Here is a 12,034-nt window from a genome sequence, read left to right on the forward strand (position 1 = left end):
GTTGGCGCTTTTGAATGATTTTTATTGTGTACCGTTATAAATTCACGCAAATACGAACAATATTATAAATGTGTGTTACAAATCTTACGATTACGCGCATCTCCTTTGAACGATGTGAGATACATGTCATGCGGTGAAGTGATAACCCGTGAGACAACGTGCTAGCACGCGGAATCCAAACCGTGAAAGTCGGCTCTACTTTTCAATCTTTCACTAAACAAAACAATACTCAAAAATAATGATAGGAAATGTATTTCGAAACGGTCAAAAAATCTTTTGGATCAGCTGTACGTGTATCGGTACATACATCGCATACCGATACTGGAAAAGGCGAGAACTTCTGGCAATAGACGAAGGTTTTGATGAGGTGTCTAAGGTTAGAGTTCCGTTTTTGTTTCAACCAATTTAGAAATTTCATTTCGTTCATTCTTTTATTCGTTGAGTTTAAAGCTCGGTAACAATCCTCATTGCTTTACTTTTATAGATTGATGATACTCACGAAAAACGAGTACTCCTATTAGGTTTAGACGGAGCTGGAAAAACATCGATTATAAACCAAATATGTGTTGCAAACGGCGATGAAACTTCTTACATTGTCCCTCCAAAACCAACGGAAGGTTCTACTGTATATAAAATAAAAAATGGAGTTCTATTTTACAATGTTTGGGATAGTATGTAAAACTCATTATTCGAGGTTTGCGTATAATATGATCACGTTATTAAATGTATAATTATTCAATGTTTTATTGCTAGTTGGAGGTTCAGATCCCACTAGAAAATATTGGACTGCTTTCTTACAAGACACAGATCTGTTGTTATTTGTAGTAGATGCCTCTGATGTAAACAAATTATCTTCCGCAGCTTCTATTTTGAAACAGTTATTAAGTGATGCGAGAATGGATGATATACCAATTTTAGTAATTGCTAACAAGCAGGTAAATATTTTTGATTATACTTATTCAAAAAGTTTGTACTGTGTCTAACATGTTTGCGTATGAATATTAGGATTGTCCTAATGCTTTGAAGCCAGAAGAAGTTAAGAAAGCTTTAGATTTATTAAGTATTTCTCCACATAAACATAAAGTAGAAATAATTGGATGCCAAACAAGACCTCTTCCTGAAATGCCACCAGAAACAACTGAGTATACTTGGTATCATGCATCTATGGATTCTGTTAGGAAAAAAATATTCTATATGGCAAAAGATAGTGTATCTGCTCCTTTGTTCTGTTAGAAAATACTTTATACAAGAAAACAAGAAGAAATAGAAGGCTAAGAAAAAAAAGAAGGAAACAACAGTATGGCTAGTTCAGCATATCCTGTATAATTTTTCACTGAATTAAAGTGATTACAGTTTGTCCAGAATGAACCTTATTAAGAAAGAATAATTCGAGTTTTAAAAGAAAGATACGAATAAATGTGCACAATTTATAAGGCTTTTTCAGTACAATATGTTTGCAATCATTTAATTTTACAATACTTTTTATACTGCTTTTTTCCAACATACATATATATATTTATTTAATAAATTATTTATTTCCTTCATTAGATCACAACAAATGTTTTTCGTATGTTTTTTATATTTTAAATATACAAAATAGACACATTAGTTTTTGTAATTGATATACAAAATAAAGATTTAGAGACTGTATTTAGGAACATAAATCTATTTTATTCATTCATAATGTATAGTATTACACATAATATATATATGATATAAAAGAAATCAGTGGTTTTATACAATAAATATTGTTTTATCTTGTCTGTTTTTGTACTTACCTAAATAAAAGCATTAATTAATATATTCATTTTATACTGCAATACTTTATATACAAATTTGTATCAAAAATGGAATATATTCGTTCTAAACATTATAAGAAATTAATTAATGTTACTTTTATTTTTGTTTTCAAGATATTTATTGTATTGTTCAGGGATGCCTTTGAATACTTTAATTTTAGCACGTATTTGCTTCCATGTATATTGATAATAATTTTTCTTATCTAGTGCCATAGCCTAGACGATTCATTTAATAATAAGAAACAGTTTGTCAATATGAAAAACATTGCTGTAGAAAAGACATTACCTTGTACTCTTCTCCGTACTTATCCATTAAGTAAGTAAGGAAATACACCTGACTATTTGGTAGCATAAACTTCCTTTTTCTCGGTGCCTTTGCCTCTGCCTCGAGTTGTTGTGCCACATGTACCTTTATAGGTGTCATTTCAACATCTTCCTCTTCAGTTTGTAATTCCTCATCAACATTGTCATCTTTCTGTTTTAAAACTTTTTCAATATGCTCTCTTTTTGAGTTTGGTATTTTCAAAGCATCATTTGGATCATATGCTAATCCCATTTGATTTAAATTAGTTCGCGTAGATTTTACTGCCTCCCACGATTCTTTTATTTGAGGACTGTGAAAAATAAAATTTTGTCTCATTACTTACGTATATCCATAATAAAACACGATGAAAATTTTGGTTATATTTACCATTTTATTGTCGGTAACTTGGACAGTTTATTTCTTAATCGTTTACGATTTACATTCATACGATATTTCTTCCTACGTTTTACCTTTCTAATTTTCGTCATTTTTCTGATCTTACACTATTACGTGTTCTCGAAAAATAATCAGATTTCTAATTCAAACTCGCATGCTGCATGCGTATACTTAGCAATGTGGATTCACCAGGTTGTACTCTTGATAATTGTCCCTAGTTTAATTGTCCCTAGGGAGAAATTTTCAGTGTAAAATAGAATGGTATGACTAGTGGCGCGTTTAATTCGAAAAGAATCGGAAATATTTCACTGATCAAGCCTATTAAAATATGATATAACAATATATACAATACTTTTTGTGTTACAAAATAATAAATAAAACTTAAACATGAAAGCCATTCCTTATATTCAAGAGAATTATGTGTAATACATAAAAAAATGGACTTTCGACGTTTTCAGAAGTAGATGTGCCAGAAATCGATTATTTCATAAAAGCGGAATTCTATAAAATTTGTCCTCGATTTCGTACAATCTGATTGTCAAGTAATCATCCATTGTATGCTAATTATTGTTCTGTTGACTTTAGAACGGAGATATTTTACAGTTAGTACGTGATAGGGAAAGTCTTTTCATGGGACACAATGATGTTTAAACACGTTCTACTTCCATTATTGTTTCGTGGCCTTTTGTTATCATTCTCTATAGAGAATAGCCACTAAACAAGCAGGATTTTACAATTTATTATTCAGCTCTTGATTCAACTGTTCCATTTGCTGAAACAAACAAAAAAAAAACCTATTACGTTTTACTTAACGAACACAGCGAATTATAGTTCACGTTTGAATAAAAATAAATGAGAGATTTATCATTCAATTAAAATTATAGCGTTCTGTTTATTACGGAAACGTAAATTAATATCGCTGCGGATGATTTGTTATTTTAATTGGAATAATGAAAAACAAATGGGAACGATATCTGTTCGATAGCCTTTATAAATAAATTAGAGCAACATCAGACCAGAATTATTATTGCGCAGTCACTTTTGCTTCGGTGGGAAGGGATAAAATAAATTAACAGTATTATTGGAAGATTGAAAATTTATTTCTCAATTATTCGAATGTGTGAAAAATCCTTCGGAATCGAAAATGTGTTTCGTTAAATGTGTTTCATAAAGGTAGCTGGTGTGTATAATATAAATAAAATTAATATCACCTATATCTACTTATACGCAACATTCATACATCTACTTGAGTTCTTTATATTTATATAATCAAATTCTACTGTCCTGATAGCGCGGAGTTGTTAAAATATTTATCTACAAGTCTGAATCCGGTTCTGTTAAGTCTTTCGTTCCTGATAAATGATCCTGATCATCGATACACCTTCTTCAATAAAATTCACCGTCATAATCATAACGCAATTGAACTTCACCGAAGAAAAGATATGTACTTCTTAGAATCATGAAATCGTCAGGAGACTGAAGAAATCCAAGATCCAAACTCTTCAGAAGAAACCGAAAGGCTTAACGTATAGGGTCACAAAGGTTTACCAGGCGTAGCTGGTACCGAGACCGTTGAATACCGTGTGCACGACGGGGGCAGCCGCTTCGTATCCGTAGGCCTTTGAGATCAATTGAGCCTGTGGAGCGTATGCATGGGCGAGAGGAGTGGCGGCATAAGTCTTAGCCAGAAGAGGTGCTGAGGCGAAGGAGGCGGTGTATCCATGGGCTGGCGCGATCAGGGCGCTCTTGGCAATGACTGGAGCATGGGCAGCGTATCCGTAGCTTTTGGCGATGAGAGGAGCACCTGGTGCAGCGTAGGACAGCTGAGCGGTTGGTGCTGCGTAAGACAGATGAGCGGCTGGTGCGGCGTAGGACAGATGAGCAGCTGGCGCAGCGTAGGACAGAGGAGTGGCGTAGGATTTAGCGAGCAGAGGAGCAGCAGCGACTGGCGCGGCGTAGGTCTTGGCCAAAAGAGGAGCTGGTGCAGCGACTGCAGTCTTAGCGATCAGAGGAGCTGAGGCTGCGTAGCTGTATGGGGCGGCGTAGGCCTTGGTGACCAAGGGAGCACTGTAGCTGTACGGGGCAGCGTATGTCTTGGCAATGAGGGGAGCGGCGGTCGGCGTGAGGTAGGCTGGGGCAGTGTAGGTTGCCTTCACGATAGGAGTGTGGCTGATTTCGTAGTTGAGGAGACCATCGTTGCTGACGCTGTGGCTGCTCACGCGAACGAAGGAATGAGCAGAGTCGTCGGACTTCGAATAAGAAGAAATCACGTTCTGACCGGCAAAACCTTTCTGGGTGGACTCCTGGCTGAAACCGATGCTGCTGTGGTCACCAGACGACGCCGCGATGTCATAAGCGGCTGGGCCACCGGCACTGGCTACTGCCAGGAAGGCTGCGAGTACTACGAACTGCAGGAAAATTATTTTATTATTATATGTAAATATCACATGATGAGAAATAATAATTATGTTCCCTGTCTAGTCGAAGTTATTGACGATAGTAAAATGCTTCACAAACAAAAAAAATCTGTTCCAAGAAAGGAAGTGGTCAGATCATACTAAACTACTAAACTAATTAAAATGATCTCTAGTTTCAACAAAGATTCTTTCCCGTAGAAAATTTATATTTTGTTATGTTGTGCCCAACGGCTTGAAGCTTTCACAAGATCCACAGCAAACGATTAAATCAATTGACGTGATCTAAAGTTTCAACAAAGTTTTATGCTTTCTCAAGTTATACCAATGGTCCTAAATCTTCGACGACTCGTTGTACGAGCGACGACGTTCAAGGAAGAAGCTTACCTTGAATGCCATTTTGCTTTTGAGTGAAGGACCCGCTGTGCTCTGACGGAATACGAAACTTGGCCCGGTATTTATATGCAGCAAAGCTTGCAGGGGGATCAATCGAATTTTTGCTGCCACCGTTTCCAATTTGATTGGGTATGGCTGATCAAGGGAGAGGGAAATTGTATCATGGTACACTTTTTTTCGTAAGGAATCATTAAGAAAGTGGTGGAACATAGCCAGGTTAAGGGGGGACATGGTCGAATGTCGGGCGTGGTCTTGACTCAATTAAGATCACTAATTTTATAAGCATACGGAACAATCGTACTAATCATAACATTATGTTCCAACATAATGTTAAGGAAGAAGCTTCTTCATCAGCGTAAAAGTTTTTATCATATCATGAAATTAGATTTTATTGACGTTTCTACGATATCACACAATATTTATCAGGTAAAGTTTCGGCAATTACGTAAACACGATTACTTTACGTATTTCTATTTTGTAATGTTGCATAACTTAAATATACATATGCTTGGTATTTAATATTCGTCCAATTAAGATGTTTCCATGAAACAAGAGGGTACGAAAATAAGTTTTAACGAATTATATTTATTTGAGGCTCATTAACCAGCAGAATTGACCGATGTCGCCAATTATATGCATCACGTAATAACTTGTTTGATTCACGTGAATGATCTTTTTTCGGGTTACTCGGTTTATTCTGTATTGTATAAAAGAATACTGCTACGTCACATAAGGCGTTTAACTTTTTTCCCTTATATTCTGGCCTTCCTTTCGTTTATGTAATGTGATACATATACCAATGCCGGGTCGTGATATTGTAAAACCTGCCAAGGACGCACTTTCTCCAAATTGTGGCACTGACATAAAAAGACATACACGTTCACCGGATCCATGCGATTTTTGCCCATGTGTCGGTGATCTTGTTGCCATTGTCAGATAAAATCTACTATTCCGATGTCGACCCGGAGGCGAATAGCTCTATGTTTAGAAATTAAGAGGCGTGACTCCACTAACCCCGAATTGAACCACCATGACGTAATTTCAAGTTTTGATTTAGATCGAATATATAATATGGTCTTAAAGGAACAGCTAAAAGAAAGGAGCTTTCTATTCCTTCACTATTGCAACCTGTTCCGCTATATGTTTCTTCATATATAAGAATAGCAAAGAGAAAATGGAAATCGTCAAAATAGCTTTTTTTCTTAGAGGGTGGCTCTTCATCTAGACTCACTTTTTTCCGTTGATTATCTTTTTTGCGTTCTTTGTTCGAGATATCCACCGGAGTTTGATTCCCCTTTTAGTTTGATTGCTCGTGCTTAGAGTATTTGCCGGAGATCGCCCATCATTTGCCATCCACTGTCTCATACGCTTCTTCATCTCTTTATCATAGCCCACATCAAACAGAGAAAAATCAGAAAATACATCGTTGATCAGCATCATCTCCTGATCGCAAAGTCGCTCGAATCAGAAGTCCTGGACCGTTTTAAAAGTAAACCAAGGTGGTTTGGAATTTCTCATGGGTGTTTCTGTTTTGTTCAGTGTGCGAGATTCCGTCGAGTTTATCGATGAAGTTCCATGCTGTTACTGTTTGGACGTTGATGGATTTTTTTTTTTTTTTTTTTTTTTTGATTCACTACGAACAATTTTGCGACTATCATTATTGTATATTTTTGCGAATATGCAAATATCTGCAATAGGTGTAGTTTCTTTATGCGTGTCGTAACATTTAATGACTTTTATCGAGTCTTTTCGAGAATGATCGGTTTCAGCGTCTACGTCAATACATTATTTTATAACCTTTGTTCAATTTGACATACATATCCTCGAGTATTATAGAAGAGCGAGATGATAATGATTTATTTCCCTGTTGGAAATAAATTTTTTGTAGGATCTGTGACGCGATACATCTTATTGGAATTATGAAAAGAAATGAATTAAATATATGCTTTACGTTAAGATGTAATTTAACTGATAGAGAGTACTCGATATAGTTTGTGGAAATTTGAAGTTAATAAGAATGCCGGGGACATTTTTATTTATTAATTCAGACAATCCCGACGATTCTGAAGTTCCGTTTGCCTGAGATGTTTTCGGTAGTCTTGTCGTTTCAAAATTATCTTGCTTCGTTTCGTGTCTTTTCATTAATTTTTGCTAGATAATTTAAGAAACAGTTACATAATAATTATTCCAATATTAGGTTACGCAATATGTAATGTACAAAAAGATAAAAAAACACGTCTGTCATTTCTATTTTCTGCATAATTTGTTTGTGTTTGCTTAAAAAGTTCTCATATCTTCTTTTAAATTTTATTATTTTTTGTCAAGATATACTAATGTGCTATAAAAAGAAGAATATATTAACGTGACATAAGATTTAAAAAAATATAACAAAACAGAAAAATTCGACGAGGATGGGATTCGAACCCACGCGTGCAGAGCACATTGGATTAGCAGTCCAACGCCTTAACCACTCGGCCACCTCGTCACATGAGAATTTAATCTTTAAATGTAATTGAAATATTACAATGATTTAATTTAACACAAATCCCTTTCACTTTTCAGCTAATTGAATATATTCCAATTGTCTGATAAATACTCTAATCTTATTCTAAAACATATACTGGATCTCTGTTTTGTGTTTCATATACATTGCAGTATGTTGCAACAAGTACTCTGTTCTGTATTGTATGTTATATAATCTCAATTATATGCACGTGTGTATCTTCATATATACATGAATATGTATATTCAAGCGTTATCTTATCAACTCGTTAAATTTTCTGTTTTTCAAAGTTTTTATATTGCACCTGCTGAACTTTGAATAAAATTATTGTTTTAAATATTGATAGAATAAATCTGTACATAAAAAGCAATTTTGCTTCTTCGTTTGCTTCCACTTCTAGTTCTAGTACATCTTATCGCGTATTTTTTTACATGTTTTGTAAATAATGATTATGTAGCTGTTGCAACTTATTTACTCGCGATTGTTAAAAGTTTGTTATATAAAAGTAATGCATGAGTCATGGACAACAGCAATTATGTGAAATTGTTCGTCATAGTTCTTTGGAATCTACGAAACACAGTATTCACAAGCCTTGTCAAGTAATCATTACTAGATTGCATGATCGGTGTCCAGTATTATTCTCATACACGATGTAGATCTGTCAGTGATTTTATTAGGTAATGTACATATTATAGATCAATCGATATGGAAAATACAATAGATTCGATGTTATCGTATACACCAGTATACGATAAAGAGATCACGAAAAGTTTTGAAAATAATTTTTCAAGAACTAAGGGTAAGTGACAAGCAAAATGCACGATCTTTACATTTAACGTTTCTTACAGATATGACACTATATGGCATACATCCAAAAAGATAATTCCCATGCAATAATCTGCATTAGAAAATAACAGTATCTTTGTAAAAGGTAAAGTAAAAAGTATCTTTAACTGTTATTTATCTTTCAGAGGAATGTTACCTGGATCATGCAGGAGCAACACTGTATTCTGATATACAAATAAAAAATGTTGCATTTGATTTACACAATTCACTTTATGCTAATCCACATTCCATTGGAACTGCAAGTAACATAACTCAAGATATTATAGAGCGTATGAGATACCAGTAAGACATTCTGAAGATAAATAATACTGTTAATCAAATAATGTCAAGTATGATAGTAACTTTTCAATTTTATAGGATTTTGGATCATTTCCACACCTCTATTGATGAATATAGTATTATTTTCACATCGGGTGCAACTGCATCCTTAAAGTTAATAGCTGATACATTCTTCTTTAACAAGGACGAAAGAGATAACTCTAATTCAGGGCATTTTATCTACACACAAGATAATCATACTTCAGTTCTTGGCATGAGAGAAGTTGTTAATAAAAAAGGAGTAAAGATATCTTGTTTGAGTCACAACAATGCTTTTGAAATTTTCAATTCTTCAAAATCTATGAGTTCCTATCAACAACAGAACAATCCCATCAAAAGTAATTCACTGTTTGCTTACTCTGCTCAATGTAATTTTTCCGGATTAAAGTATCCTTTAACATGGATTAGAGATGTACATAATGGAATTCTATCTAGTGTTGTTTCTGATACATCTACAAGGTGGTATGTCCTACTTGATGCTGCTAGCTTTGCATCTACAAATGACTTAGATCTATCTATCTACAAACCAGATTTTGTTTGCTTATCTTTTTATAAAATGTTTGGATATCCTACTGGAATTGGTGCATTACTAGTAAAAAATGATAGTGCAAGTGCACTTCAAAAAGTTTATTATGGTGGTGGTACCATAGATGTTTCGTTGACCTCTGATTTGTTCCATATAAAACGAAAAATTCTTCATCAAAGGTATAAGATCAGTAATCATTTCCTAAATTAACTAATTTCTTACTGATATACATCCTGTTACAGATTTGAAGATGGTACTATCCCATTTCTCTCTATAATTTCTTTAAAACATGGTTTTGATATATTATCATCTATCACAATGGACAAAATTTCAAAGCATGTATTCTCACTTGCAAGGTTTTTGCACAGATCTCTATTAATACTTCACCATGCTAATGGGAAACCAGTTGCAAAATTGTATTGCGATACTGCCTTTGATAATCACAATATACAAGGGGGTATTGTTACCTTTAATCTTATGCGGTCCAATGGTGAATATGTAGGATACATGGAGATTTTACATATGGCAGCTTTGTTCAAAATACATCTAAGAACTGGCTGCTTTTGCAACCCTGGTGCATGTCAGAGATATTTAGCATTATCGAATAAGGAAGTTCTTCAGAATTATGAGGCTGGATATGTTTGTGGAGGTTCTGCAGATTTAATAAATGGAAAACCAACAGGTGCTGTTAGAGCTTCATTTGGATACATGTCTACAATCAAGGATGTTCAAACTTTATTACTTATGATCAAAAAGTGTTTTGTGGATGGGCCACCAATAAATAAAATTCCAGAGTGGTGGTTGGATCATAAAAGAACTTTATACAAAAAATATTATCAACGTGATGTAAATACAAAAGATGTAACAAACTATGTTGCAAATGATGATATAAATGGAATTACAGATAAATCAAAAAATATGAAAATATCAGTAACTCATTTTATTAATGACAATCCATTTTTTAAACTTATAATGGACACTAGTGCAACTAAAAAGAAATGTACTTTAGAACAATTGTACATATATCCAATAAAGTCATGCGGTGCCTATAAAATAATAGGTTCTTGGAATTTAAATTCAAAAGGTCTAGAATATGATAGAGAGTGGATGATTATTACATCTTCTGGTATTTGTTTAACACAAAAGCAACATGTTAATCTTTGTTTATTAAATCCAATAATATACAAAGACAGAGGAATCATGCAATTACATTATCCAGGTAAAAATTATGATTATCTTTTTATGTGTTGATTAATTTAATGATTGAAGGATATTTCAGAAATGCCTACTATAGACATTTCTTTAAATAGTAGCCCAAAAAATACTATAAATGGTACAGTATGTCAAAGTAGAGTTTGTGGGCACAAAGTACAAGGTATTGATTGTGGTTCGGAAGTTTCTGAATGGTTAAGTTCAGCATTAGGTCTTCCAAATCTGAGGCTTATAAGACAAAATGATAATGGTAATAGAAAGAAAGATATCTTTCATAACATAAAATTGCAAAGATTCTGTTTTCTCATATATAACTGCATTTTCTTTTTGCAGAGAATAGTAAAACTGAATTATCATTCGCTAGCCAAGCTCAATATTTAGTAATAAATAAGGCAAGTGTATCATGGCTTAGTGATAAAATATCTGATACAGGATTTCAAAAAGACACAATTATACATAGATTTAGGGGAAACATCATATTAAGCGGCTGTGAAGCCTTTGAAGAAACAAAATGGAAACATGTTTATATAGGAAAAAATAGTTTTGTGGTATGTACATTGAAAGAACAAAAATAGAGGTTATATACTTCTTTCACTGATGAATATTATTAGGTAACTGGGCCATGCACTAGATGTCAAATGATTTGTATTGATCAAACCACCAGTAAAAAGACAGTGGAACCATTACGTACACTCACAGAACAATTTCATGGGAAAATGAGGTTTGGTATTTATTTAACCAAAGAAACTAAAGAAGACGGAATCATTACTGTCGGAGATATCGTTCATATTTTATAACTGAATGACTAACAGAATTATTATCAAATATAGATAAAGGTACTTTATACAAAGTTATATAAAAAATATGATTAGAATTTTATATAGAAAAAAATTAATATATTTTACAAATCATAAAGTATTGACGAATACTTAGTATTCTTTCCCGCTATTTTTATAGATTGTTATATAGAGAACAATATTCATTTTCTTGTTACTATAGACATGATGCACCATACCTGCCAACATTACAGAATTTACAAAATATTTTATATTAGAAAAATTAATAGCTTTTTGCACTATTATGTACATGTGATATATAAAAAATATAATAGGATATTAAACTTAAATATAGTTCGCTTGAATGTAGAAATACAGAAAACAAAATACTTTTTATATTTATAACCTGTTTTCAATAATGTATTTACGATTTTTTAAATTAATCTCTATTTTTAAAAAATAAAGATCAGTTACAATATAACAATTATTGGTACCTTTGTATTGTGAGTAGTTTGTTAAGTTAAATTATATCTTTTCGAATTTC

The 12,034-nt window shown here is 33.3% G+C and overlaps 4 protein-coding genes and 1 non-coding gene across 5 annotated transcripts; 2 read left to right on the forward strand and 3 right to left on the reverse strand.

Annotated features, from left to right (window-relative positions):
- Nucleotides 1–1,449, forward strand: LOC122570243 (ADP-ribosylation factor-like protein 1). Its single transcript, XM_043732341.1, has 4 exons — nucleotides 1–376; nucleotides 485–671; nucleotides 754–935; nucleotides 1,006–1,449. The coding sequence occupies exons 1-4, from the start codon at nucleotides 239–241 to the stop codon at nucleotides 1,231–1,233; spliced, it is 735 nt and encodes a 244-aa protein (XP_043588276.1). The 5' UTR covers nucleotides 1–238; the 3' UTR covers nucleotides 1,234–1,449.
- Nucleotides 1,450–1,593: 144 nt separating this feature from the next.
- On the reverse strand, nucleotides 1,594–2,683 carry LOC122570244 (nucleolar protein 16). The gene is made up of 3 exons (XM_043732342.1): nucleotides 2,491–2,683; nucleotides 2,086–2,413; nucleotides 1,594–2,015 (listed from the first exon to the last, which is right to left on the reverse strand). Exons 1-3 carry the CDS (start codon nucleotides 2,589–2,591, stop codon nucleotides 1,881–1,883), a joined length of 564 nt encoding a protein of 187 aa, XP_043588277.1. The 5' UTR covers nucleotides 2,592–2,683; the 3' UTR covers nucleotides 1,594–1,880.
- A 901-nt stretch (nucleotides 2,684–3,584) lies between these two features.
- Nucleotides 3,585–7,697, reverse strand: LOC122570370 (cuticle protein 21.3-like). The gene is made up of 2 exons (XM_043732588.1): nucleotides 5,301–7,697; nucleotides 3,585–4,907 (listed from the first exon to the last, which is right to left on the reverse strand). The coding sequence occupies exons 1-2, from the start codon at nucleotides 5,538–5,540 to the stop codon at nucleotides 4,044–4,046; spliced, it is 1,104 nt and encodes a 367-aa protein (XP_043588523.1). The 5' UTR covers nucleotides 5,541–7,697; the 3' UTR covers nucleotides 3,585–4,043.
- A 15-nt stretch (nucleotides 7,698–7,712) lies between these two features.
- On the reverse strand, nucleotides 7,713–7,794 carry Trnas-gcu. Its single transcript has one exon. It is a non-coding gene; the product is annotated as a tRNA-Ser (tRNA).
- A 237-nt stretch (nucleotides 7,795–8,031) lies between these two features.
- LOC122570006 (molybdenum cofactor sulfurase 1) lies at nucleotides 8,032–11,860 on the forward strand. The gene is made up of 7 exons (XM_043731788.1): nucleotides 8,032–8,611; nucleotides 8,784–8,940; nucleotides 9,016–9,681; nucleotides 9,745–10,721; nucleotides 10,782–10,964; nucleotides 11,048–11,262; nucleotides 11,326–11,860. The coding sequence occupies exons 1-7, from the start codon at nucleotides 8,518–8,520 to the stop codon at nucleotides 11,509–11,511; spliced, it is 2,478 nt and encodes an 825-aa protein (XP_043587723.1). The 5' UTR covers nucleotides 8,032–8,517; the 3' UTR covers nucleotides 11,512–11,860.
- The last annotated feature ends 174 nt before the right edge of the window (nucleotides 11,861–12,034 follow it).

The sequence above is a fragment of the Bombus pyrosoma genome, linkage group LG8 (assembly GCF_014825855.1).
Source record: "Bombus pyrosoma isolate SC7728 linkage group LG8, ASM1482585v1, whole genome shotgun sequence".
In the NCBI taxonomy this organism is placed as follows: Eukaryota; Metazoa; Arthropoda; class Insecta; order Hymenoptera; family Apidae; genus Bombus; species Bombus pyrosoma.